This window comes from Equus quagga, chromosome 8 (assembly GCF_021613505.1).
Source record: "Equus quagga isolate Etosha38 chromosome 8, UCLA_HA_Equagga_1.0, whole genome shotgun sequence".
Lineage (NCBI taxonomy): Eukaryota > Metazoa > Chordata > Mammalia > Perissodactyla > Equidae > Equus > Equus quagga.
In genome coordinates, this window is record NC_060274.1 from 9247869 (window position 1) to 9275502 (window position 27634).

General features: G+C 46.3%; 1 protein-coding gene across 4 annotated transcripts in view; it reads right to left on the reverse strand.

Annotated features, from left to right (window-relative positions):
• Window positions 1-27634, reverse strand: part of SYTL3 (synaptotagmin like 3) — an 85994-nt gene that overhangs the window by 15883 nt on the left and 42477 nt on the right. For 3 of the 4 annotated variants that reach the window (XM_046669525.1, XM_046669526.1, XM_046669527.1), the window contains exons 5-10: window positions 23917-23968; window positions 22580-22649; window positions 20785-20863; window positions 18439-18563; window positions 11404-11538; window positions 613-791 (exon numbers count right to left, since the gene is read on the reverse strand). In XM_046669525.1, coding sequence (XP_046525481.1) covers window positions 613-791; window positions 11404-11538; window positions 18439-18563; window positions 20785-20863; window positions 22580-22649; window positions 23917-23968 — 640 coding nt within the window. The remainder of the gene's footprint in view (window positions 1-612; window positions 792-11403; window positions 11539-18438; window positions 18564-20784; window positions 20864-22579; window positions 22650-23916; window positions 23969-27634) is intronic. The other variant, XM_046669528.1, reaches the window with a different exon arrangement.

Here is a 27634-nt window from a genome sequence, read left to right on the forward strand (position 1 = left end):
CGGGGTTTGCTGGTTCGGATCCCAGGTGCGGACATGGCACTGCTTGGCAAGCCATGCTGTGGTAGGCGTCCCACGTACACAGTAGAGGAAGATGGGCATGGATGTTAGCTCAGGGCTAATCTTCCTCAAAAAAAATAAATAAATAAAGTTGTTCATCTTTTTAGTAATCAGGGAAAGGCAGGTTAAAATAATGAGGAGATACCACTTCGTATCTATCAACTGAAAAAAAAAATTTTAATCTCCCTAGATTGTGTGACACAGGATTTTAATTTTATTTTTCCTATATGGAAAGTCAAATTTTCCAACACCACTGATTGAAGTTGATATTTTCACACTGATTACTAATAGCCTCTTGATCATGTAAGTTCCCGTGCATGCTAAGGTCTGTGTCTGGACTTCGATTCTGTTCTGTTGACCTGCTTGTCTATTCTTGTATCAATTACACATTGTTTGAATCACTACAGCTTTAGAATAATTCTTGATATAAGTCCCTTTAGTTTTGTTCTTTTTTTTATAATTGTCTTGGTTATTCTTGGACTTTCACTTTTCCATATAAACTTTAAAATCAATGCGTCTATCATCTTATGTCAAAACTTAGAGAAAGAAACTTACGGATTGCACTTTTTCTTCTTCTCCTCTCCATAGGCAAGGTTCTTACAGGCCTTGATGCATATTTCTAAAGAGTGGGTCTTGAAGCAATAACGAATGGCAAATTCTATTTCTCCAGTGACATTGGCTTTATCAAAATTGCCCATCTCTGTACAAGTGCTGTTAATGCTAATTAAACTTCCCTGAAATCAAGAATGACAAATGGAATAAATTACTTCATAGTTAATCCATTTTTTTGCAGTTACGGTTTCAAGACATCAAATAAATCAAAAATTCACACAGAGCATGCATCCTGACTCACATTCAGTTAATAATGCACCAGTTTGTACTTTGCCAAAATAAGTTGCCACATATTCTGCCCTAAGGAGATGGGGAAATCTTCAGAAGGTCCTGTCTTGACCAGATACGGGCTTTGCTTAGTAATAAAGTTTACACAATCTCGTTCTTTAACACAAATCACTTGGAATGAAGTGGACTGTCTCTTGTGCAATTCTGCAAAGATAGCTCTCGGAGGGCAGATGGTATCCATGGCAGGACCAGCCACGTGGAAAGCAGCAGAGTGTGGGGCTATGTGCCTGTGACCGAGAATCAGATAAAGCTGCATTCAAATGCTGGTTCTGCTACTCGTTCACTGCGTCAAAGTCTAAATGGAAGAATGAACACTGGCCTCACGGGGTTACGGCGAGGAGCAAACGGAATAAAGTGGGTAAAATACGCAGCCAAAGACAACGATCAAATGTCTTTAAATTTTTATGGGGACCTAGGATGAAAAACAAAACCGCCATCACAAGTCAGGGCACGTAGATGGGCGCTCTAAGCTTAGGTGATGTTGACGAGTAGCATAGAATGCCTGTGCCCGAAACACAGAACAGACTGCCTTATCACTGTTAAATTTGCTTAAATGTCTGCCCCCATTTGCATGCAACCAATCTCAACGCTGACTCTACAGAAATAGGGAACCCTAAGTGATTTCCACTTCTAATTCCTAACAAGTTCCTCCACGCTGGAAAGCATCCTGAAAAGAAACTAAGAAGAAAGCCTGGGGTTTTCCGTCTCACTGGAGAGAGAGAAAAACAAAACAGCACCAACAACTCATCAGAGGGACTCGGACCTGAATTAACTAATGCCAGGAACACAACCAACGCCACCACACCCAGTCACCGGCTCTGAAAAATGTCATCTGTCAACACCCACACAAGGGTTAGAATGGAAAACCATTTAAAAAATTTTCATACTCAAAAAGGCATGGAGGGGTGAGACAGCATGAATAAGCGAGTTACAAAAGAGCAAAGATAGAAGATAATGCATAGGGAAGCTTGGCAAATGGCGTGAGCCGCTTGAAGGAGGAATGAGGTGGATGTAGGAAGGTGCTAAAAAGTGCTCATAATTAGCGGCCAGCCCGGTGGCGCAGTGGTTAAGTGCGCACGTTCTGCTTCGGTGGCCCAGGGTTCACCAGTTCGGATCCCGGGTGCGGATATGGCACCGCTCATCAAGCCATGCTGTGGCAGGTGTCCCACATATAAAGTGGAGAAAGATTGGCACGGATGTTAGCTCAGGGCCAATCTTCCTCAGCAAAAAGAGGAGGATTGGCAGCAGCTGTTAGCTCAGGGCTAATCTTCCACAAAAAAAGAAAAATTCTCATAATTAAACTGACATTCACTGTGGGACTTCACTTCAGACTAAATCGTATTACACCAACTCCTCTGCCAAGAACAAATAAAAAACTGAATTAAACAGCAAACTGTTTCAAGGCACCATAGAGCTACCGAGACAGCCAGGACCCAAGGGTCCGAGATACTGAAGAGAAGAGAAGCACAGTGAGGTGAGCAGCATTTCCCTTTGGGCATTTGTTCATATATGCACACAGCACAGAGCTGGACGACTGAGAAGTCAAGCCAAACACAACAGCAATGAGGCTCAGCAGCTGAGCAAGGTTTTCAGCAATCTAACAGGGTTGGGAGACAAAAACGAGCATCCAAGGCTAGGAAGGCACGCAGAACTTGAGTCGCTAAGCCCAGAGAAAAGAGCAATCGCTGGAATGAGAGTGCCTGCCACGAGATGCTGCTTGTCCTCTCGAGGTGTTTGCTGAAGTGGAAGCTGTCACTGAGAGGCTGGGAAGCTTAAAAATGCTTCAGCAGTTTCTTCTTACTAGACAGAAAAAATGGGAGTTCAAGCCCACCACAGAGAAGGGGCTCGGTGAAGCTTCAGCCTCCCAGTGGGGACCCCTCAAAGGCTTTCTTCCTAGGAGTAGGAGTCAACTGGAAATGAACCAGTCCTCGCAAAGACTGAAACGTAGCTTTGAATGAGCTCAGTTCCAGATGGGTGAAGACTGTTTGCCTCCACGCTAGCTGTCTGCTGGGAGCAAAAGAAAATTCTCTCTGAAGGAAGATAACATCCACCTCCCCTGTTTGACTGGGGACTCCGTGGGGGCAGGGACGCTGCACGTGTCTGCCCTCCATTTCATCTCCAGCATCTAGCTCAGTGCCCGGCCTATGGTAAATCCTCCATAAATATTTATGAAGTGAATAAAGAAAGCACTTGAAGTATTCTGATTTTAAAAGTTCTCTATGTAAATGTTACGGCAGGGTGCGCCGCCTCGTGCCTGAAGGAGCAAAAGAATCCAGCGAGAAGATTCAGGGGGTCGTCCTAAACTTGCATAACTTTCGTTAAGTCACTTAATCACAGATTCCAGAGGAAAATTATTTAAAAATAAAACTGCATGTAGGACTACCATAATAAAATTACTGAAAATCAAAAAGAAAAATCTTAAAGGCAGAGGAAAAAAAGATATGTTACCTTCAATGGAGGAAACAATAAAGGCAGGAGAGGATGGAATCCAAAGCATGGCCGGGGCGACTGGCTTCTAGTTGGGTGGGGAAAGGCGGGTAGGTTGGGTGCAGACTCTGGGAGGTTAATTTTGGTATTAGGAGGATTAGAGAATTCCAAGCTGGTTCTACTTTTTTTGTAAAGTAGGAAGGGAGGTTTATTTGTTGAGAATGAAGAGGAAGAGTAGGGGAGAATTTTGAAGAGGTTTGGAAAGACTGGAGAAGGTGTGGTGTGTGGTTGTTGCGGAAAGCAGGACTCTGAGCTCCCCAGAGAAACAAACACATCAGGATCAGGACTGCTGGCACGGCAGGGGCACATCTGGAGTTGGTGACACAATAGGGCAGACCTAATCCCCATACACTCATACTGGGCATTAGGTCTGCCCTACTGTGTGCACAGCTGTTCAGGTGCAAGGACAGAGAAGGTTACACCCGGCTCATCCAGCCTGATGCCCAAAATTAGAAACCATCCAGGAAACACTATAGTCACTCTTCCTTCATTTTGTAAGTAAATAATTGGAGGTCAAGATAGGTTGAGACCCACCCAAAAATTGCAGAGCAAACAGAAGTAGGGCTGGAAGTGGACCTGGGCTCCTAATGCCTCGGGCCATCCACTGATGGTGGCGTCTCTGAGTAATCCACCTGCTGTGCCTGCTTAGCCAGGGGAAAGGACAGCCTCAGGGAATGAGAGGACAGCAGAGCAGGTCCCCTGGTCAAGCACATTCCTTCTGAGATAACTATGACTCCATCACCATCGCCCTGGGAGGGTTTTCTGGTTCTGTTTTCCCTGTAGCCAGACCAGAATCTTCAAGCAGGTCGAAACTTTGAGCAGCGTGTGGAGTCCACCAAGAGGTCCTGGCCCAGAAGAGCAGCTGAGAACTCAGCCCGACTTTGGTAGAGCCATGGGTGCTGTCTGCGTGTGAAAGAAAAATTAACCCAAGCAAGGGAGACCTACCTACTTAAGGCAGGCAGGGAGCCTTCGGCGACCTTCTCGAAAGGTCACAGCTTATCTACTCTAACTGCAAGCGAGGCCCGATGCCCTTTTATTTTACAAAGGCAGAAAGCAACGAGCCGACTGAAACCACAGCTATAGTAAAAATAAATAAAGAAATCCTGATCACTGAGAGCTACCCCCAGAGCCTCCTAGCGCAGTGGTCCAGCTGGGGGCGATGGACCCAGCCTAGCAGCTCCGGGCCCCGACACTAAGTGGCCACCAGTGGGATCTTGAGCAATTTTCTTACCCTCCGTAGCCTGGTTTCCTCACCTGTAGAATGGAGATCCATTCGTAGGATTGACATGAGCCTCACCGAGTCAACGCGTCTAAACAGACTGAGAACTACGCCTTACACAGCAAGTTTATTAACCTTTTGAAGATGCCACCCAATGGGGCGAGCAAATCATTTCCTTTGTTTTTCTTTCCTTTCTCCTTTCTTTCCTTTTTTATTGTGAAATTATAATATACTAAAAAGTACATGTAATGGATAAATATGATTAAATAATAATTATAAGATGAACATCCGTGTACCCACCACTCAAGTAAAATAACAAAACTGGGACCTCAGAAGCGCCCAGGGGCCCTCCCTTATCCAGGCCCCTCTATTCCTGTCCCTGAGTAAACGCTGTTTCAAATTTTTCTGTTAGTCATCCTTGTTTTCCTTTATGGTTTTATTAATTAGTATATATCCCCCAAACAATATATTGGTTAGTTTTGCCTGATTTTGGAATTTACAAAATTAGAATCACACTGAGTATATATTCTCCTATAACTTAATTTCTCTTGATATTACGATTTTTTAAATTCCTCTATGCGGTCAGGTGTAGTTTTAGTTCGTTCACTGTCACTCCCAACAGTATTCCATTAGATGAACAGGCCATATATTTACTTCCTTTTTTTCACTGCTTTTGAATCAAAATACATAAATATGAGTAGACATCAGCTAAACACAACACTCTCTAAAAATATCAGTGCAGGGGCTGGCCCAATGACATAGCGGGTAATTTCGTGCACTCTGCTTTGGTGGCCTGGGGCTCACAGGTTTGGATCCCAGGTGTGGACCTATATACCATTCATCAAGCCATGCTGTGGTGGCGTCCCACATACAAAAAATAGAGGAAGATTGGCACAGCTGTTAGCTCAGTGACAATCTTCCTCAAGCAAAAAAAGATTGGCCACAGATGTTAGCTCAGTGCTAACCTACCACACCCCCCAAAAAAATATATATATCACTTCAGCCAGAGGAATTCTGAAATACAGAAGGAAAACCTCAGTGAGTTGTGTGTGATGAACAGGGCAAACATTTTGAGCCAGTCCCTACTTACAAGTGACCCAAACACCATGACAGTGTCCTAAACTTATGTTTAAAGGAAACAACTGGGGAGTTGAATTTTTCCTTTGATGGTTAAAAACCTGCTCTCCCTCAAACTTATGCCACCCTCCTGCCCATCCCTGTTGAAGAAGCTTGAATATGTAATTCATGTGGTCACTTCTGCCAATCACAACGTCTTCACTGGGAGAGAAAATGTAAACTACAAGAAAACATTGATATAAATATATTCCTTCTTAGCTTTTTTTTTTTTTAGGATTTTATTTTTTTCCTTTTTCTCCCCAAAGCCCCCCAGTACATAGTTGTATATTCTTCGTTGTGGGTCCTTCTAGTTGTGGCATGTGGGACGCTGCCTCAGTGTGGTTTGATGAGCAATGCCATGTCCGAGCCCAGGATTCGAACCAACGAAACACTGGCTGCCTGCAGCGGAGCGTGAACTCAACCACTCGGCCACGGGGCCAGCCCATTAGCGTTTTTTTTTTTTTTTTTAAAACAGAAGTATAAACAAAATTGAAACTCAGACAAGAACTCTGATATGACTTTTTTCTCCCATGGAAATGCTTGGAAGTTAACCGTGGAGGGCTGCACTCTACCACGTTCTAACTCCCTCTGATGACTGGAGTTTTCCTTTTTTTTTTTTTTTTTTTAACAAATTGGACTTTTTTCTTCTCACAAAACATTACACGTTTATAAAGAAAATACCGGAAACACACATGAGCCAAAAAAAACATAATCCCACAATGCAGCATCAACATTTTGGTATAATCCTTGCAGTTGTTTTGCAATGTCTATAATATAATCACTTTATTTTTATAAACATGAGCTAATACTGTTTTGTAAACTTATATTTTCATTTATCAATAACATATTTTCTATGTCATTAATATTCTTCAGCCACATTTTTTTGTTATTTGTGTGTGTGTGTGTGTGTGTGTGAGGAAGATTGTGGCTGAGCTAACATCTGTGCCAATCTTCCTCTGTTTCATGTGGGATGCTGCCACAGCATGGCTGGACGAGCAGTGCTGGGTCCGCACCCAGGATCTGAACCTGTGAACCCCAGGCCACCAAAGCAGAGTGTGCAAACTCACCAATATGCCACTGGGCTGGCCCCAACCACATTTTTTTTTTTTTCTTTTTTGAGGAAGATCAGCCCTGAGCTAACATCTGCTACCAATCCTCCTCTTTTTGCAGAGGAAGGCTGGCCCTGAGCTAACATCCATGCCCACCTTCCTCTACTTTATATGTGGGACACCTGCCACCACATGGCTTGATGAGCAGTGCCATGTCTGCACCCAGGATCCGAACCGGCAGACCCCGGGCCGCCAAAGCAGAACGTGGGAACTTAACTGCTATACCACTGGGCTGGCCCCCACATTATTTTTTAATAGCTGCAAAGTATTCCCCTGAATAAATGTACTATAATTTATTTAACCTTATTTTGGACATTTCAGTCATTTCCAATTTTTAAAAATTAAAACAACAATGATGGCGCCTGGACATCTATGTTACAGACATTTTGAGCAACATTTACGATCATTCTTAAAGACTATTTCCTGTAACTTACATTGGACTAAAGAGAACACGCATTTTAAAGGCTTTTGATCTATATTGCTAATTGCCCTCCAGGTCACCCCAGCAGTTTACGGGAATGCCCGCTGCTCCACACCTTGCCAACACTGAGCTGTATCATTTCAAAAATTTGCTAAAATGGTCCTAAAATAGTGCTTGCTCTAATTTTGCACTGATTTAACTACCGGAGGAGGTTGAGTGTTTCCCCTGTTAATTGCCCATTTATCGTTCTCCTTTGGTAATAAATAGAGATTTCATAAGCTTTTTCTAGCCCCAACTTCCTGTTTCTGGGGGACTGTCAACATCTCTCCGGGGTTGGCAACATCCTTGGGCAAGAAGCATAATCAGTTATTTGTTTTGTGGGAGTTTAGTTTTCTCAAACGAACAGTGCTTCAATCTAAAGGGAACAGGTTAGGATTAAATGCAAAATAATTCAATCTCATGATGATAAAGGTTAAGGGCATAAATCAGAGACCTTAGAAGAAGGAACAATGGACAGCCCTGGTGAATTTGCACTGGGGTTTGGAGGAACAATCCTAAGAAAGAGGGTCTGGGTAAGATGAACACACCCACAGCATCCCCTTACCCCAGCCTCATCCTCCCAAACTCGTAAAGGTCAGCTTCTAGGTGGATCAGCCCCAAGTGAGCGAATCTGGACCAGGGCTGGGGTCAGGAAGACAACTCAGTTTAAGAGTTTAACAAGTACCGTGGGATAGTACAAAAAGCCTGGGCTTGACTCACGTGGCCCTGAGCATTGGACCAGTTCTGCAGTTACCCTATGACCTTAGCAAGTCGCCTCACCTCTGTGAACCTCAGGTTTCCCATTCATGAAATGGGATAATAGCATCCACAGGACATGATCGTTGAAAGTACGATTGAGAGGTGAAGCGCCTAGCTCAGGAGCTGGCACATAGTAGGTTTTCAATAAACATAGTTATGATAAGGATTAAGCCAATCATTCCACAAATATTTACTGAGTGCCATTTAAGTATCAGGCACTGCCCTGGGCACTTGAGAATTACAACAGACAATAAACAACAGATAAGCCGATTATATAGCTACAGAAGGTGATATGACTACGGATAAGCACAGGGCAGGTAAGGGCGATGGGAGTGCAGAACAGGGGCCAATCTCCCTGAGAAGGTGACCTTGGAGGAAAGACATGAAGCAAGGGAGTGAATGAGCTTGGTGCCTGGGAGAGGCAACAGCCGCAGAAACGCCCCAAGGCGGGCCTGAGTCTGCCCAGTGTGTCTGGAGAGAGAGAGCAAGAGGGAAAGTGATAGCAGCCTGGGGGCAGCACAGGTGGTATAGGGCCCCGTGGACCATTGTGGGGTGGCTCCCAGCCCATGTCCCTGCCTACGTGTTGGTTTCTGGTCATACAACGACATGACTTTGGCCCTCAAAGGAGCTTAGAGTCCAGTCCAGCGGGACCCTGGGTGGTTCAGGGAAAACCGCCCCTTGAGCAATCCCAAAGGTTTAGCCCCATCCTCCTGGGTCAGCCTAATAAAGGCTCAAGTTGGCTGGCGTCCTTGGAGTCCTTCTGTCACCTGGGAAGAGGCAAAGCTTCCAGAAGAGTCTTGGAAAAGCCTCCCAGAGGCCACCCCTCTGCTCTCCCTGTCTCATACCTAGGACAGGGTTCAATCCTAGGAGAGAATGTTCTGGAGCCACCATTGCTTACCTTGCCCTCAGGAAAGTGTTTCCTCAGTGCTTTCACCTTCCTGAACCATCCTCAAGTATAAACAACACCTACTTGTAAAGAAAGATGCTGAGCCGTCCTCCAACACAAGCCCTCTGAGATATCCTGGCAGGGCCATCCCCAGACTCTCACAACCTTAGGGCATCCGAGAAGCAGAGGGCCAGGGCCTCGGCAGTCAGAAATTCCGTCTGGTTCTGCCTCAACCATCTGTGTGACCCGGAGCATGTGGGTGCACTCAACAGGGGGTTGGCAGGGTCCGCAAGAGGACTTGTGTGAACTGATTTGCATTTGAGAGCCGAATTCTGGTCCTTGACCCATGTGGACGCACAGACCCGTTTGAGAACTGGATGAAAACATGAGCTTTCTTCCCAGCAAAGTGCACAGAGGCACATGATACAACGTTTTGGATATGGTTCCAGAGAACTCCAGGTGCTATTTAATGCACAATCATAGCATGCAGACCAGTGCTGTCCAACAGAGATAGAACTGGAGCGAAATACGTCATTTAGAATTCTCTGGTAGCCACATTAGAAAAAAAGAAATAGGTGAAATTAATTTTAATAGTGTATTTTATTAATGTAATATATCCAAAACACTATCATTTTGACCTATATCAATATAAAAATCATTAATGAGGCATTTTACATTTTTTTCATATTTAAGTCTTCAAAATCCCGTGTGTATTTTACACACACAGGATATCTCAATTCAGACTAGCCATATTTCAAGTGCTCAATAGCCACATGCAACTGATGACTACTATATTGGACAGCACAGCCCTAGATTATTAAAAAATTCTTAAGAGGTGACCTACTTTACTCAAGTGTGAAACTGCCAGGGCTCAATCAGGGTTTCTCAAACCTCACCGTGCGTATGAATCTCCTGTGGATCTTGTTAAATTGCAGATTCTGACCCAATAGGTCTGCGATGGGGCCAGAGATTCCGCAGGTCTGACAAGCTCCCAGAAGATGCTAGTGCTCCTGGGCCCCACATTCTGGGTAGTGAGGGTGTACAGCAGTGGTTTTGATGGAAGCAGGACCACCCACAGGGCCCGCGAAGGGCTGGGCTGGGAGCTGCTAGCATTTAGCAGATTGAGTCAAGGGTATTCGCTATCCTTCAATGCACGGATCTGGCCTGCTTCTGCCACGACTTCTGAATGTTCCACTGGGTATTCACGTAAAGGAGGGGAAAGTCTATCATTTTCTGAAGTAAGCACCATTTTCCATAAAAACACAATCACCCCGAGGCACAGAGAGGTTAAAGGACTTGTCATACTCCTTGCCACTAAAGGAGGCAAACGTGACCCAAGAAGTTGGCTTCTAGAAGCTGAGTTCTTAACCCACTATATTACACCGCAGAATGTGTGCATTTATTTGATTCTCAAAGCAATTCAGAAATAAAAGGAACAACTGATGCTCGTTTCCTTGATGAGGACTCCGAAGTTTGGAGAGATTTTTGTGATTGTTCAAGATCATTTAATTAGTTAAAGAGCTATGACTGCAATTGAGGTCTCATGACCCCTCATCCAAGGCGCTATTATACCATATATCACAAATTTAGGCATAAAGTATTCATTTAATGTTTTTGAATAAATGAATGAATGAATAAAAATGTCTGCCTATAACCAGAGACCGCATTTAAAACATCACAAAGACATCTTGAAAAAGAGAGCTAAGTTGGAGGATTTAAACTACCCAAATTCAAGGCTTCCGACAAAGCTGCCGTTACCAAGATGGCGTGGTCTCGGCGTAAAGAGGGACAAAGAGACCAGCGGAGCAGAATAGAGAATCTCCAAAAAACAAAAATCAGACTTACATGGTCATTTGACTTTCAACAAAGACACCAAAGTCATTGGGAAAATCAGTCTTTTTTACAAATGGCGCTGGAATAACTGTGTATCCATATGGGAAAAAAATGAACCTCAACCTCTATTTTGCACCATTCACAAAAATTAATGAGTTGGAGCATAGACCTACCTATAAAAGCTAAACTTTTATAAAGCTTCTAGAAGAAAACACAGGAGAAGACCTTCATGGCTTGTGAGTAGACAGAAAAATAACCATAAAAGAAAAATTTGATAAATGAGACTTCATCAAAATTAAAAGCTGCTCATCCAAAGCCACCATTATTTATTATTAATTACGCCCTGTAGGTATGAAAATGTTCACAATGAGATGTTGTAAAAAAGAGAAACCACCATCAAAGTGTAGCAAGGTTTTACCCAGCTCCCAACTTAAGTAAAATATCACCTCCACACTCTAGTGTCGTGCTCCAGTTTATCCCCCAAACCACACTTCACTCCTATCCTAGCCTACCAATCCAACTGGACATCACGATAACAACCCCTGATCATGCATCAAGGGTATTAAATGAGACTCACGTGTCTCAAGCCTCCTGAGAATAAAGTGTCGGGCGTTGGACTGAATAAGAGATCCTCTTGCTTCAAAACAGGGCTAGTAAAGCGTCTGGGACTCTCTTGATCGAGAGGTTTCAGAATATCTGGGGCGCTGACCTTCTGAAAAAAGAAACACAGAGTTAATAATACAGGCTGCACCCCAACTGTGGTGACTTCAGCAAGCACAGCTCGCATCTATTACCTGATGCCACCAATATGCAAACTTCGGGTGCTAAGAGGGCACACTTCCGTTTGGATAAATGCATACACACACACCCATGGGGCCCCGAGGCACAAATCCTCAAGCCCTGGGATATTTATGAACGGTGATGAGTGGGTTAGTTAAGGATTAGTATAAGTCGTAAAGAAATTGAAGTCCACATTTTAGCCTTCATAATGATCCTGGCATTTAATCACATGAAATACAGTATTCAGCCTGTTAGGCAGTTTTAGCTCCAATATGCTCATAAAAAGGGGAAAAATCAAAATACGTCTCTAAATTTTACAAAAATACTTTGTTAAAAAGTTGTAGACCTTTTTGAATATATACAGCTTTCCAATATGGTAGCCACTAGCCACATATGGCTATTTAAATTCCAATTAATTAAAATCAAATAAAATTAATAAATTCAGTTCCTCAGTTGCACTAGACACATTTCAAGTGCTCAGTAGCCACATGTGGCAGTGGCTGGAAGGTTCTATTGGACAGTGCTAGTGTAGAGCAATAAACACCATGGGCAAGCTGGGAAAACCTCTTATTAGCTAAAAATACAAAGTTTCTCAATTGAGACTTTAGGTTTTGATGCTGAGTTGGAAGCAGAACTTAGAAATATAACAGATGCACCATAGTCATAATTTCATAATTTTCATAAGTGAGAATGTTAGAGAACAAATGAAAGAAATGATTACCTCAAAATTACTGTTTATGCTCAGTCCCCAGAATGTCAACTCAATTCCACCAGACATTTCTAAGCAACACTGTATTCACTCCACCACTCTAAGTCCTAAGGAAGAGGAGGAGGAGAGAAGGAGAGAGAGAAGCGGAAGGAGGAGAAGATACAAAATCTGTTCTCCCGGCACTCACTAGCGGGCAGGAAATAGACACGCCATTAAAATGGAGCCACGAGCCAAGTCAACGGGAAAGAGGAGAGGGAGGGTTTAAGCGGAAAGGGGCATCTGGGATGACCTTCAGTGGGAGTGTGACCTGAGAGGGGTGTTGAAGGCTGGCTGGGGAAAGACCCAACGTAAGGCACCCCAAGTGGAGGGGCTGTCATGACGGTCAAGTACGGAGCTTGTTCCCAGACCTGTTAGAGACCAGTGCCACCTCAGAGACTCAAGAGGCTAGACAGAGACGGGACACGAGAACATGCACACACAGTGATGAGTGAGGTTGTCCAGGGACCAGGTGGCTCGGGGACACTAAAGGGTGGGCACAGGGGAGGATACAGAGGCTGGAGGAGCTGGAGATCCAAGATGAGGATTTCAGGAATGAAGGGTGTTTGAAGAGGAGAAAAATGTATGAGAAAAGGCTCGCCTGAAATTAAAGAAATGCAATTTTTCAAAATTGCCTGTCAAATTAACAAATGTTAAAATAAAAAGTATAAACTCTAGTGCTGGCTGGAGTGCCGGAAAGTGGGCTACTCTCCTTCTGAGTGCCTTCAGAGGAGGGCAATTTGGAAGCGTGAATTAAAAGCCCTAAAAAGTAGCTGTTAAAAGTGGCAATGTATATTTATTGACATGGAAAGAATTAAGACATAATGTTAGATCTTCTTTTTTTGTCTTTTTTTCTTTTTTTTGTTTTTTTAGAGTGGAAGACTGGCCCTGCACTAACTTCAGTTGCCAATCTTCCTCTTTTTTGTTTTTTTCCTCCCCAAAGCCCCAGTACATAGTTGCATATCCCAGGTGTAGGTCATTCTAGTTCCTCTATGTGGGATGCTGCCACAGCATTCCTTGATGAGCGGTGTATAGGTCAGCATCCAGGATCCAAACTGGCGAACCCCAGGCTGCCAAAGCAGAGTGTGTGAACTTAACCACTCTACCACGGGGCCAATCCCAGATTTTCTTAAAAAAACAAATTATAAGAGTGGGTGACACTTTTGTAAAATGAGTGTATGTGCATAGTCAAAGTGGCTGTCCCCAGAGCCTGTGTTTTCTAAATTTTCATCAGTGAGTAGGCATAGGTTTTGTTATACAGAAAAGCAATAAAAGTCGTTCCTTTTAATTAAAGAGAAGAATGGAATTCTGGTCAACTGAGTCAAATTCGACAAAATGATGGCGAGGATGACTTGCAAATCAGCCACCTGGCTCATCCATCAGGGGGTCCCTGGGGGCTGCACACTGGTAACCGGGGGATTGCAGGCTGCAAGGAAGTTGGGAGCGCACAGAGGGAGAGCAAGGGTGAGGACAAGAGCAGTGGCAGCGAGAGCTGACGACATTTCCGTGAATTTTGGCCGTGATGAAGAAATGGAGGCGCAGCTTGATGGGGAATCCTTCAGAAGCTGTTTTTATTTTTTAAGGTGAGGAAGATTGGGACATATTTGTAGGTTGAGGAGAAATGGTCAAAGAGGGGAAAAACTGCAAGATGATGGAACAAGGTCCCAGAGGAGGGAAAAGAGAAAGGAGAGCCAACGCCCAGTGGAGGGCACTGCCTTGGGAAGGAACGTCCATTTCTAAAGCAGGAGGAAAGGATGACTAAGGAGACAGAGAAACTCAAGTGGGAGGAAGACGTCAGAGGGTTCTCCTCCCGCAAGGCCTCCTTCTGAGCGTGTTGGGGAGAGGCTTTGGGGAACATGGAAGATTCCACTGGTAACAGCATATAAGGAAATTGATAAGTAGTCAGGCCCAGATAGAAAGAATAAAGTGGAGCTAAATATTAATATAAAGCTTTGTGCCTCCTAGGTGCTCAATATACAACCATTTAATTCAGTCTTCTTTAAAGGAACATAGTTTTTGAATCACAAAAAAACTGATGATGGAAAGTTCCAAAAAGGAACAAAGAACTATCTTTTTAGTAGCGATCACATGGCAGGTCAAATTCCTACTCTAGGGGCCACCGTGCTTCTAAATGCATCAGGATCCTGGAAAACCTTTAATGAAGCTTAAACACAAATATAAATATTTTGAAATTGTTTGATAAGTCGATACTCTTCTAAAAAATATGCCTATTTTGATTGACTAAGGAATCCAACTTGAAATCTGGTGTCCCACTCTTCTCCAGTAAATTCGGAAGGACTTGAATGATTTTGTCAGATTCAGTGTCCTATTAAAGGGCATCAAGATGCAAACAGAAGGCATTTTTTTCCCTGTGATTTTTAACGTATTTCCATAACTATCTAGTTTGGGCCAGATTACAGAAAAAAATGATTGCCCCAAATGAAACCTACTCTGCAAAGAGTATTAAGTTTAACGTTATATGCTGGAAGATCAACAAACATCAGATTTGACTTGATCAAATTATGGACTCTCGACCCACGCAATATGTGCGTTTGGGATTTTTCTGATCTTAGATAAGGGAAGGAAGAGCAACTGTGGCTGCCTCTGAGACTGCCTCTGAGGGTTGCTTTTTAACAGAAACATTCACTCGGGTATCAGGAAAATACCCAGGCTGGGCTTGGCCAATAACACATGCTCTGAGCCATGTTGAATCTCAGCCGACGAGTAGACCACCTCTCCTGGGACCATTGGCAGGATCAACTGCCCTTAAATCTGAGGACCAAGTGTTTTAACAGTTGAAACCCAACACTGCTGCCTCCCTTCTCTTGCTGCTCAGACTCTGAGGTGTGGCCAGCAGGTGGGGAAAGAGAAGATGGGCAGGGAGCACCACGCCCTGGGGTGGGCTGTCTCTTTAGATCTTAGGCTACATGGCAACCTTGACATCATACAAAGGGGTACAGAATGATATAAGGCCTTCTTCTCCAGCTCTGTCCTCGATCTCTCTCCTCAGAGAGGGCCCCTCCTAACCACTTTGTATGCCTCCTTCCTGGATAACAGGAGTGTGTCTTTATGGCCCATATGGATCAACCACACATTAAAGAGATGTGAAACAAAATCCCACTGGGGTGCACGCGAAATCTCAAAGGAGAAGGAAGAAGAACTCACTTCTTGAAGAATCCTAACCCAGCTGCTTAAGGGAGGGTCTTTGCAGAAGCATTTTCAGAACATGAAGCTCAAACTTAATGGAGAAGTGACATGGAAGACATCCGGAGCTCTTTTCCCAGTTAACACCCCGGAGTCACCATGTGGCTTTAAGAAAAGTATCCGATAATTCTGTGCCTCAGTGTTGCCACCTGCAAAGTGGTCACCACATCTCCTACTTCCAAAGGGCACCATCTTGTGTGCTTAATGTTGGCAAGATGCTCCCCACAAAATGTGTGATTTTTGTGAGCTCACCAGCTAAGGCATGTGTAATTGCAGTCTGATAAACGTCCTATTTAAAGACGTACTCCATATTTCAACCCAATCATTATTTAGCCTTTATAGATCATGCCACGATTGCTAAGAACTTTATGAACATTTGGCTAAATTCTCCTTAAAACAGCCATATCTTCCAGTGAGGTGGGGAGAGAGAACACCTGCAAAAGTTGTAAGCCTGTCTGGCCAAGAGCATGGCAGTGAAGTGGACACACGGGTGATAGAGTGTCTACACGATGGGGACGCTCTAGCCATGGCCTCCCCTGCTCCTCCTCGCTTCTACCCTTGAGCTCCCTGGTCCCATCAGACAACCTTGCAACTGCCCAGTAGGCTCATTCCACATGCACACGCAGCAGGGGAGGGTGCGTGCCACGGATGCCACGTTATGTCAGCTTCCATATGCCGAAAGCTAAGCCTGTGGATACTTGAGCTGCCCCATCACAGGGCACGTGACATCAGAGTAGGAAATGTGCCAGTCTCTAACTTCGCTGCCACCTCTCCTAGCAGGTGTTACAGGTGAGGTCTCTGGAGCAGGCTCCACGTGGCCCTGCCACTTCTGACCACATTACTCCTCGGTCGTCTCTTTGCCCCAGTGTCATCTTTAATGGGGACAGTAATAGTATAGACCTCACAGGGCGTTTTGAGGATGAAAAAGTTAAATGCCTCTCAGGGCTTTACACCAAGAACAGTGCCTGGTACTCTGTCAACTCTTAGCCAGTGCTAGCATCAGAGTGGCTTCATTCCACCCAGACGAGGAAGAGAATTATTTGAGCTTTCAGAACCCCCATCCTGAACCCTCTTTCTTCAGTGGCTTTTATTTATCCTTCTTATGTGGGGCATATGATGAAGAGGTTAAGAGTTTAGTATTTAGAATGATAGAAACTTAGGTTCTGCTCCTAGCTCCGCCTTGCATATGTGACGTTAGACAAGTTGGTTGACCTCTCACGAAAACACAGGTTCTAGATCTTTAGCGTGGGAGTAACAATATCTTCTCCGGATTTTTATGAGAATTAAATGTGACAAAGTATGTAACAAAAGCTGCCATCATTCCTGGAACATATCATTTTCTAAATAGATAGTAACCCTTTCCTCCGTCTCTTGACTCAGGGACGGTGGTTGGGATGGTGTTGCTGTGGACCCTAGGGAGCCGAGGGAACGAACTCTTGTTTGCGCTTTAGGGTTTCAAAGACCTTCCAAATACATTTCACTTCTCTAGACACCTTGTTCCTAAAGTGAGGTCCGAGGGCCGGCAGCATCACCTCACCTGCTCACCCATGAGCTCCTTAGAAACATATCCAAGATTCTGCATCTCATGCTTGCCCCAGAGGTACCAGTTCGGAGTCTGCATTGCGACAGCTTCCCAGGTGACTCACATATATCCTAAAGCTGAGAATCTCGGCTCCAGCGTTCACCCTCCAAGCTGAGACTGCCCACCACTTTCTGGTTATGTCACCAGGGGCATGTGACTTAATCCCTCTAAGCCTCAGTTTCCCTAAATGTAAAATAGGGCCAAATGTAATACCTACTTCACGGGATGATGTGAGGATAAAAGGAAATAGTCCAAGTAAAGCTTTTAGTACAGAGTCTGGCACATAATAAGAAATGCTGGCGATTTAGATAACTTAAACAGCAATTTAGATACTATATTATCTCAGGGGATCTTTACAAGAAGCCTGTGCTATGGGCAGAACACGTATTATCACCTTCATTTCACGGGGGGCACACTGATGCTCAGGGAGTTCATGTGACGTGCCCAAGGTGGTGGGCAGCGGATGGAGGCAGGATTTGAAATCTTGAGAGGGTGTGTGGAAGTCCCAGTAGGAGAGTGAGGCTAAAGCATAGTGTGTCTGGGGACATCTCAAATAGAGCCCACCGTGGTAGAGACGGGGCACCTGTCCTGTCCAGCAAACCAAAGCAGTCATATCAACCCTGGAAACAGCCAGGTGGTGGCACCTGTCATAGCCAAGTCACCCCAGCTGGGCTAGAACCCAGGTTTTCTGATCCAAAAGTCGGCTTTCTCTCACACCCAGTACCTCTGCTTCAGGCTGGCTCAATCCCGCTAGAAAGCCAGAGGAACGATTTCCCTAAAAGCCTCAATGAGGTGAGGTCGCTCTCGTGGCTCCGAGACCTGGAGAGAACCTCCCTCAGGGCTGCCCGTCACCATGCTGTATTTGTGTCTTCAGCAGCTCCCAGCAGAGACCAGGACGGAGTGCCAGCAGAGGTTATCAGAAGTGAGAAGTTGGAAATAGGAAGTGGAAAGGCCCCTCGACTCTCAGCAAGGGTATTCGCAGACCCCAGGAATAACCTGGCATGTCTTGGCCCTGCAGGCAAGCCCTCTGCCTTTGCTGTGGCCTTGAAGCCAGCTGGAGCTCCTGTGGACACGTGGAAGTCCCAGGGGCTCGCAATTAGGCTGAAACCTTTCCCTATTCTGAACCGTTTTCCAAATCGACCTTGAATTTTGACCTTCCTTTGGCCTCCCCATATAAAGGGGCTTCAAATCACGCTTTCAGACTGCTTAATGTTTTGCTACAAAATAAAAGGAAAAATAAATCTATAGCGAGAATGGGCTGGAAGGTGATCTTGTGGTGGCCTGGTGGCCTCGGGGAATACCCTGGTGGTGACGTTGATGGCAGTGTCAGACTGGCTCCTTCTCTCCGACTGGCCCGTGCACTGCCTGGGCCCCGTGGCTAGGAGTTGCTTGTCAGAAGTCATGTCATTCTGGGACTTGGAGAGCTCTAGAAAAGAAATACAAGGGATGACAGGTGGCGGGGCACAGATTTGCGGGGCTCGAGGGAGCCCGGCTCCAGGACTCATGCGACCACACGAGGAGGAGCCCATGGTCCCACGAGGGCAAGACCATAGAGGAGGGAGGTAGCGTGCCCAGCGCCAAGCTCTGGGGTGTGGGGGAGCAGGGACGCCCCTGGAGAGGCCCCAGACACTGCGGGCTGGACTTGGGGCACCCTGCACTGAGCACAGGGCAGAAGAGCTGGATTCCTAAAAGGTGACTGTGCAGCCACATGCCTCTGTAGGTGGGCAGCCACCGTCAGCCGGGAGACCTGACCCCGGTCACTCTGCATTCTGGGCCACATGTCATGAACGCGTGGTTGTCCAACACAGACAAGCCTAACAAAGCAGCTAGCAGTGTAGGGTTCTTTACAAAGATTTTATAACTAAACCCCATTTCTGGTGGTGAAAGCAAGATCTGGGGTATCCTTACAACTATTTTAGTAAGCAAACCCTGAAAAGATGACTTTAACGTTTTTTGTTTTTCAGGCTAACCATGGTCTACAATAAAGATGAGGAAGCAAGAAGGAAGCAACCCCCACACAGGAGTGAGGGAACCACCTCAAACATGGTCTTGTCCTCCCCAAATGCCTGGCTTTTCCCAGGAGAGCCTTGTCTCTCTCAAAAATGGGCCTCGACACTCTCTTTAGCACAGAGATATGGGGGGACGCAGGTTAGGGGGTTTCAGTCAACATCGGTGGCCGAGAGGGGGTGCTGCTCTGCTCATGAAGTCCCCTGCAAGGATCGGCTCTGGCTGTCCACCCGGGTCTGGGGCTCTATTATGATGTCATGGTCCTAATACTCAGGTAGTAAACTGACAAATCTCAAATGTGTGAGTACGTACAGGGAGGCGATGGGGCTAAGCACGCCCAAGTATACCCATGCATGGGTCCCAGTGCATGTGGGAGGGCGAGTGGGAGGTGGGACAAGATGAAACGTGCGTCCTGCCTCTCTGGGAGCCTGACTGAGGGATGCCAAGGTCAGAGTTAACTCCAAGGAGTGATTCCAGAGTGGGCAGTGGTGGGAGGGAATTCACAGAAGGCACACGAATTTGGGTAGAGGCTGTGAATCTAGAAAAAGATGCCGAGAAGTTCCCATAAGAAGCATCAGCGGGAAAGAGTCAGCTGCTCAGGGCGTGGGTAGCACTACCGGAAACCGTGTCCGAGGCTGATGTGGACGCAGCGTGACGTCTTCCAAGAGCCTGGGGAAGCGACAGGGGTGGTTTTCAACCTCCAAGCTGTATGAGCAAAGAGGCCATGAAATTTGGCTGCTCCCCACTTCGGAAGCAGAGGAGGGAAGACTGTCGCATGAGATGTCACTTCTCTGCTTATCTGAAAAGCAGTGCTTTGATTTCCACCGTCGTCACGGGACAGCTTAGACGGGGCTCATGGGGAATACAGAGGACTAATTAAGATCGAGTACTGAGATTGTCTCAGAGGCAAGGTACAGCACGGAGATTGTCCACCCGCACCTGCAGAAAGAGGGCTGCAGAATGGATGAGGAATGAAAGAAGCACAGTGGAACAGAACGGATGCCCAAGACCCCCCAGCCCACTAAGGACCTGGGTCGCTCTGGGCACCTCAGGAGGCCTGCCATGGGGCTATTCTCTAGGACTCGCATTTTAAGATAAAGAGGAAAAAATATCTGAGCAGAAAGAACATTGAAGGAGACAAGATTCTAAGCAGCGGCAGTTCTGGGTTCCTTGCATGTGCAAATTGCACGCATTCTGCTAATCCAGGAAAATAAATTCACCGAGGAGAAAAGGAGAGTGGACAAGTCATTCTATACAAATGACAGATATTGGGCCCCACCCTGCCTGAAAGGTTCTGATTTTCAGTTCACTGGAATTGTATCAAAGGTTCTGGTTTTTGAGTCATTGGAATCAGACCACTCTGCTTTCTTTGTTGCTCCTTGGGAGAGGCTGCGATGGGTGCCAGTGCTAGCCCGAGGTCTGCATCCAGCTCCTTTCCCCCCGGTGCTGAGCTACGGCAGGTCAGGGGTCTCCTCTTTCCCCAGGGAGCCAGAGCCCTGCTCTGTGGGGAGACGGGAGAAGGGCAGGGGGCTGTGGCTTTCCCCAGGAACCACAGACAGAGGTCATCAGCTAGGCCTTGGCCAGTGGGCTGGGCTGGCCCAAGCAGTGGGGCAAGAACACATGGAGAAGCATCCACTTACTTTTCATGTGGGTGGTAACAGACAGAAACAAATTTTCCATGGACTTATTAAATCCTTTAAACTGACCAAGTTCTTGTAACTAAAACAGAGACAGAGGAAAGACAATGAGAGTTATGTCTGATGACCTGTGTCTGCCCCAGCAGCCTCCAGGACCAACTCCAACACTGGCCGGTGTGTGCAGGCATGTGGGGATGTGTGCATCTGGGCATGAGCACTCGGGGTGCAGCTGGTGTGTGTGCATCCATGTCTAGGGGGGAGAGGGCACCATCCTTTCAAGAGGCAGGGGTCCTCTTTGCTCAGCTTTTCTCCTCTGAGTTCTGACACTGCATTAAAGACAGGGGCATCATCAAAGTGATGTTGACAAGATAACTACCTCTTAGAAATAATGACTGACATTTCCTGGCTCAAGGATGGCACCCAAGTAAATTCTTGCTTCTTTAATCACCTTTCTCTTACAACCCATCCCAACTCAATATGGAGGGGATGCCAACACAGGCAGGATGCCTGTGACACAGGGGCTGATGGTGGTACCAGGCACAGGTGACTGGCCTGGAGCCAAAGATTACTTCCGCCTTCCAAAGCAGAAGGAAGATAAAGTAACAAAAATGAGATCACTTCCCTCTGCAAGTCTCATCCATCCATCCATCCATCCATCCTTCCACCCATCCACCCATCCAGCCTTCCATCCATCCATCCATCCATCCATCCTTCCATCCATCCTTCCATCCATCCTTCCATCCTTCCATCCATCCATCCTTCCACCCATCCATCCGTCCATCCTTCCATCCATCCATCCATACTTCCATCCATCCATCATCCATCCTACCATCCATCCATCCATCCTACCATCCATCCTTCCATCTGTCCTTCTATCTTTCCATCCGTCCATCCACCTGTCCATCCGTCCATCCATCCATTCATCTATCCATCTATCCATCCATCCAGTAAATATGTCTTGAACACAACAGTGCTCGAATAACTTTGGAGAATTTAAAATCTCGAGAAGGAAGTAGATAGTCACTCCAATTTCAATTGGAAATTGGAAAAAGAACGTATGTATTTTCTCCCTCTCACCAGCAGATGCGTACATTCTCCTATGTACAGATATGGTTACTCCTTTCATTCACAGAATAATAATAATGAAAATAATTAAGGGCATTGTTTTCACGGTACTTTATAGTCAAGTACCAGCATAGACATTATTTCATCAATTGCTCACACCAGCCATGGGAGGCAAGCCAGGGGAACATAATTATTTCCATCTCTCAGGTGGAAAGCCGGGTAACTCTCCCAAGATCACCTGGCTAATTTCTTTGGACCTGGCCCTGGTCTACTTTCCATGAGCGCCTACAAACACTCAAAAGATACACACACACATTTCCACAGGCACCCCTACTCTCACACACCTGTGAATCAACCTGCCCCCAGACACACTGCAGCCCAGCCAGACCCCATTCAAGGGCACAGCGCACAGTTAGGGAAGAGACTCAATGAAATGACGGGAGTAAAGAGATGAGGATGCGGGTGCAGGTGAGGCCACGGGGTGCAGACAGAAGGTGAGTTGGTTGACAATACGGATGGTCCTATGGCCCCCAAAGCATGGTGGCGGCACAGACACTGGACAGGGCCCAGCAGTCAGGCCGGCATTCCCTGCCTCAATTCATGACCCGTTCCAGCCACAGCTGGACCCCTTTTGCCATGAGGTTCCTGGCACAACCACTCAGGTCCCCTTCTTCCTCTCTCTCTCTCTCCCATTTCGCCTTCCCTAGGGACGCACAGAGAACAGACACATTACCTTGCCAGGGCTGCCACTGCACCAGCTTTCGCTGAGAGGAGGCGGGGTGGGAGGAACCACAGAAATTTTACTGCGAGGAAAAATACAGGAAAAGGAAATAGGTTATGAACCACATAAATATTAAATACGCATCTTACAAATACGTGAGATTCGTCATCGTCCTGTAATTCAAGTTCTCTGCTTTTTATTTTTAGCTCCTCACTTTTTAGCAGAAAGTCCAGCAGCCCTGTTTGGATCTGCTCCTTTGTGCAGGGCATTATTTCCCAGTATCTGAATGTGGGAAACAAGCGTCACAGGGTCTAACGTCTGCGCATCGCGCTCCATCCATGTGTCCTAAAATAGCTGGGGGGCTCGGAACCCAGCTTTGCCGTCTGCCTGCTCTGGAACCCAGACTCCACACGTGTGTGGCTTATGGGCTTGCGTGTCCTCTCAGTGGAAACCATGCTAGCAGAAGTGCCCAAAATTGTTGCAGATGTAAAAATCGACCATGAGAGGAATTAGAAGTTCACACTAAAAGAAGCGGGAAAAAATGAGGGCGTAAAGAATGAAAAAATCCTGAGATTGGAAAAATCTCATCAAGGGCCAAAAAAATAGCTGCTAGAGGGGAGCTTTCCATAACACTTGAATAAATTCAGTGTAATCAGGTGTGTAAATTATTGCCAGCTTCGAGACTGCTGGTGTTTAGAATTTTGTGACAAGAAGTTAACATCTCTCAAGCCGTTAGTCAATTCCACCAATGTTTAATCCACAACGTCTGTAAGGTGTCAGGCTCTTGAGCAGGACGTTGGAGGGATGGCTGATTCATAAAAGCAAATGCTTGGTTTATAATTTCCTTTAATGTGCCCTCAAAAAGAATATTTAGCTTCCTAACAATATTTCAGGAGAATTTTAGAAACGAAACAGGGGCCGGCCTGGTGGCATAGTGGTTAAGTTCATGCGCTCTGCTTTGGCAGCCCGGGGTTTGCAGGTTTGGGTCCTAGGCATGGACCTACACAATGCTCGTCAACCCATGCTGTGGTAGTGTCCCACATACAAAATAGAGAAAGACTGGCACAGATGTTAGCTCAGGGCCAATCTTCCTGACCAAAAAAAAAAAAAAAGAAAGAAAGAAACAAAACGTTTAGTGAGAAAATAATATGCTAGCTCCTAGAAGGCTTTTCATAAGAATCAGGAAACATCTCTGTTTGAATCTTTTGCAGGCACTTTATCATTAAAAAAAAAAGTGACATTCCAAAGTGGTGACATCTGAATGTCAGCGATCTATAAGTTCTTTCAGCATGTTCTCTGTGCTCCAGTGCCAGAGGGCCCAGGACGGCCTGTCCTTTCTCAATGCTCACCTCAGTTTCTGATAAGATTGCAAGAGCTTTGCTCCAGCTGTCTCGTGTTTTCCTGGAAGAGATATCAATAAAGGTCACTTATTAGTAAGAATATAACTTAGATGATGCAAATACAGGAAATAATAAATTAAAATTATTATTTTTCTAATATTTCTTGCAGTTAAAAAGTAAGAGACCATTTTGGGGGACTAGAAACGCGCTCAAGTTAGATTGTGGTGATGGTTGCCCAAGTCTGTAAATTTACTCAAAATCATTAAATTGTACATTTAAAACAGGTGAATTTTATGTTCCATAAATTATATTCCACTAAAGCTATTGTTAAACACACAGACACACAGTAAAAGACGTAATTGCTGGGAAGGGCTGTTTTTATTAAAAGTCGATGTTGGATTAGATTTTTTAAATCTGGATAACTTGAACAATAGTTCAAGTTTTCAAGCTTCCATTTGTTCCTTTGGAAGCATTTCACAATTAAATGACTATATTCTTTTAAATGTTCCTTGTTATGGAGATTAAATTAATCTTTAAAAAAATGTAATCTACTTATTTCTCGTTAGAGAAGCTAATAATTCCCTAAATAAGACTGCGTCTGAGATAGTACTCTTTTTGTTTCCAGAAAGGGGATTTTATGATGCATCAAGATCTCAAAATAGAAATTTACGTATTCAGAGTTCTGTGAACACAGTGTTTCCTGGCCCAGTGCATAGGGAGGGGTCAGCCCACCCAGCCCGCCCAGCCCAGAGGCTGGAAGGCCACTCTTCTGCTCAGGGAAGTTCCCCGGAGGGCCCCACGCTGCCCATCAGGCAGCAAGAACCACAGACCTGCCATCCTAGGAGGACCCACTAGCTCCTGTCTTGTGTGTTCTTTGCAGAGAAACTCCTACGCATTTGCATCATCTCCGTAAGACGGGAGGAAGGCGCAGAGAGTAAGAAGATCAGGATGCACAGGGAGGCTTGGCGGGGTGGGGGGCAAAGGGCTCTGATAGCAAGCCCCAAACCTTAAAGCCAGAAGCAGCTGACCCCTCACTGACCCTGAGCAGTGCAGCCCCAGGGTGGGTTCCTTCACTGGCACTGGCCTCAGGGAGCTGGAGCCCTGGAATGACAGCTCCACTTCTGAGCCTACCTGCCCCCGTGCATTTTTCTGGAGTTCACCCGATTCTAAAAGGAGTCTGCAAGCCCTTCCTTTCCCCCACTGAGAAATATTAATCTCTAAGACAGAACAGAAAGGCCTCGCCCAAAGACTGGTAGAACCAGCTCATGGTGGTGAAATCCTACATCTGCAGGAGGCACCAGAAAAAACGGGGGCAAGGCCGGGAGCAAAAAGAGAACCACCCTCACTGCATCATGGCCCTCGCGAAAGCAGAGAAAAATAGCGGAAAGAGAAAGAAAAATACGACACTGTTTATCCAGCAGTCCTGGGCGGAAACGCAGACCCCAAGGGACCGTGCATTCCAAGCCTTCTTGTGGGCTGTTTCACAGCTGACTGTCGCCTTCCACCCCTTCCCCACTGCCCCGCCGTCTTCTGCCCCTCATCACCTTGCCCCTGGATCCTTGCAACATTGTCCCCCAGGCACAGCCACCAGAGTTACAGTCCCTCCCCACAAATGCGATGCTATCACTCCACTGCCTAAAGCCTTCAGTGACTCCCTATTGCCTTCGCCTTAAGTCCAAGCCCCACTTGGCATCTCTGGGCCTCCACACCCCACCTGGGCCCACCTTTCCTGCCGGTTTTCCCATGACCTGTGGGTCTAGACCTGTCTGCTCCAGCAACAGCTCCTTACCCTGGGCGTTGTCTCCTTCCTCCCCCTGACCCCCACCCCATCTCCTCGTGCTAACTGCCCAGGCATTTCTACCTCAGGCCCCATATCTCCATCCTAAAAGCTCAGCTTAGTCCCCGTGGGTCACGTTTCACATCTCTAAATACCCGTCCTGAGGTCCCGGGAAGCCCTGGCCCGCACACGGCTCTCTGCTGCCCCCTGCCGGCTGTCGCAACACTGGCGCTGGCTGGCCGCTGTACGGGGTCGACCAAGCCTTTCTGTCAGGGCCAAACAGTAAGCGTTCTAGGTCCATTGGGTCTCTGTCCCGAGTAGCCAGCTCTGCCCTTGCGACAGCAGGCACAGACAGCATTAAAACGTGGGCATGTCCTTGTGCCCATAAAAGTTGATAGACATGGAAATTTGAATTTCATATACTTTTTATGTCACGAATATTATTCTTTTGACTTTTTGACCACTTAAAAAGGTTAAATTTGGCTTCCTGGGGGTGTAGTGGTTAAGTTTGTGTGCTCCACTTAGGTGGCCCGTGGTTCGCGGGTTCCAATCCCAGGCGTGGACCTACACACCACTCATCAAGCCATGCTGTGGCAGCATCCCACATACAAAACAGAGGAAGATCGGCAACAGATGTTAGCTCAGGGCCAATCTTCCCCAAGCAAAAAGGGGAGGATTGGCAACAGATGTTAGCTCATGGCCAATCTTCCTCACCAAAAAAAAAAGAGAGAGAGTAAAATCCATTCCTAGCTCAACTGAACATACGAAAACAGGCAGAGGGACAGGTTTGGCCCCTGGGTCCTAGTTGACTTCATGTCCTTGCTACTCCAGGGGTGGGCAGTGACGAGCAGCAGCAGCACCAACTGGGAGCTTGACAGCAAAGCAGAATCCCAGGCCCAACCCCAGCCCTGCAGATCCGCCACCTGCTCACTGAAGTCCGAGCAGCACTGCCCATACGCTGTTCATGTCCATGTTACTTCTTCTTCTCTCCTATCCCTCAGTTGTTTCTTACCAGAGTCTTCCTTAAAAGGCACTATTTACTTTTCGTTAACATATTTAAAAAATTCATTAAAAAAATTCACGTAAATCCCACAGGAAACTGCTCATAGCACGATGTCTCCCGAGGTCTCCCGAGGTCTCCCGAGAGGCAGGCTGCTTGGAAGTGGGGCCCTGCCTCTCTGCTCTGGCAGCATCGCTAGGCAAGTGGCTTTACGGGGGAGCAGCTATGGGTCAGAGGCCCCTATCTTCGGCTTCCAGGGTGCATTCCGGAGGCACAGCTGACATTTATTAGGGGCTGACTGTACTGGGTTGTCACCACGTGTCACCCCAATTTTATAAAGGAAAACCGAGGCTCAGGGACATTGCATAACGGGCCCCAAGTCACAAAGTTTACCCATGACAAAGCTGGCTTTTGCACCACGACTTGCTACAAAGTCACGCACAAATAAGGCAGGGCAGGACCGGGGAAAAGAGAAAATGGGTTAACGGATGGGTGACAGGCATGTGGCGGGAGGCAGGTACCATTCTTTCTGCTTTTGCTCAGGTTTGAAAATAGTCATTGTTAAAAGCAAGGAGGAAAAACGACCACATACACACCAATGACCAAGTTCCTGAAAACTGTAAGATTTCTTAATTTTACATGTTTTTTTTTTTGTATTTGTCACATGTATCTTATCCTGCTTAAATTTTCCGGAAACAAGGCCTGTGTGTGTCTGTTGGAGGCATCGAGCCTTGGGTGTGAGGGCCGTGGGGAGAGAGGGTGGGCAGTTAGTGTGCGACAGCCCCTCACCCCTCCATACCCCTGCCTGCACTCAGCTCTCCTGGCTGCTCTCCCAGCCCCGCCTCCACTCCCCCGTCCAACCCACCCTCCAGCCAGCACAGGGCCTGGCCCTCCCTCCCTGCTTGGAACTCGCAGCCTATGTGGATGCAGATGAAACTGCCTCCACGCCT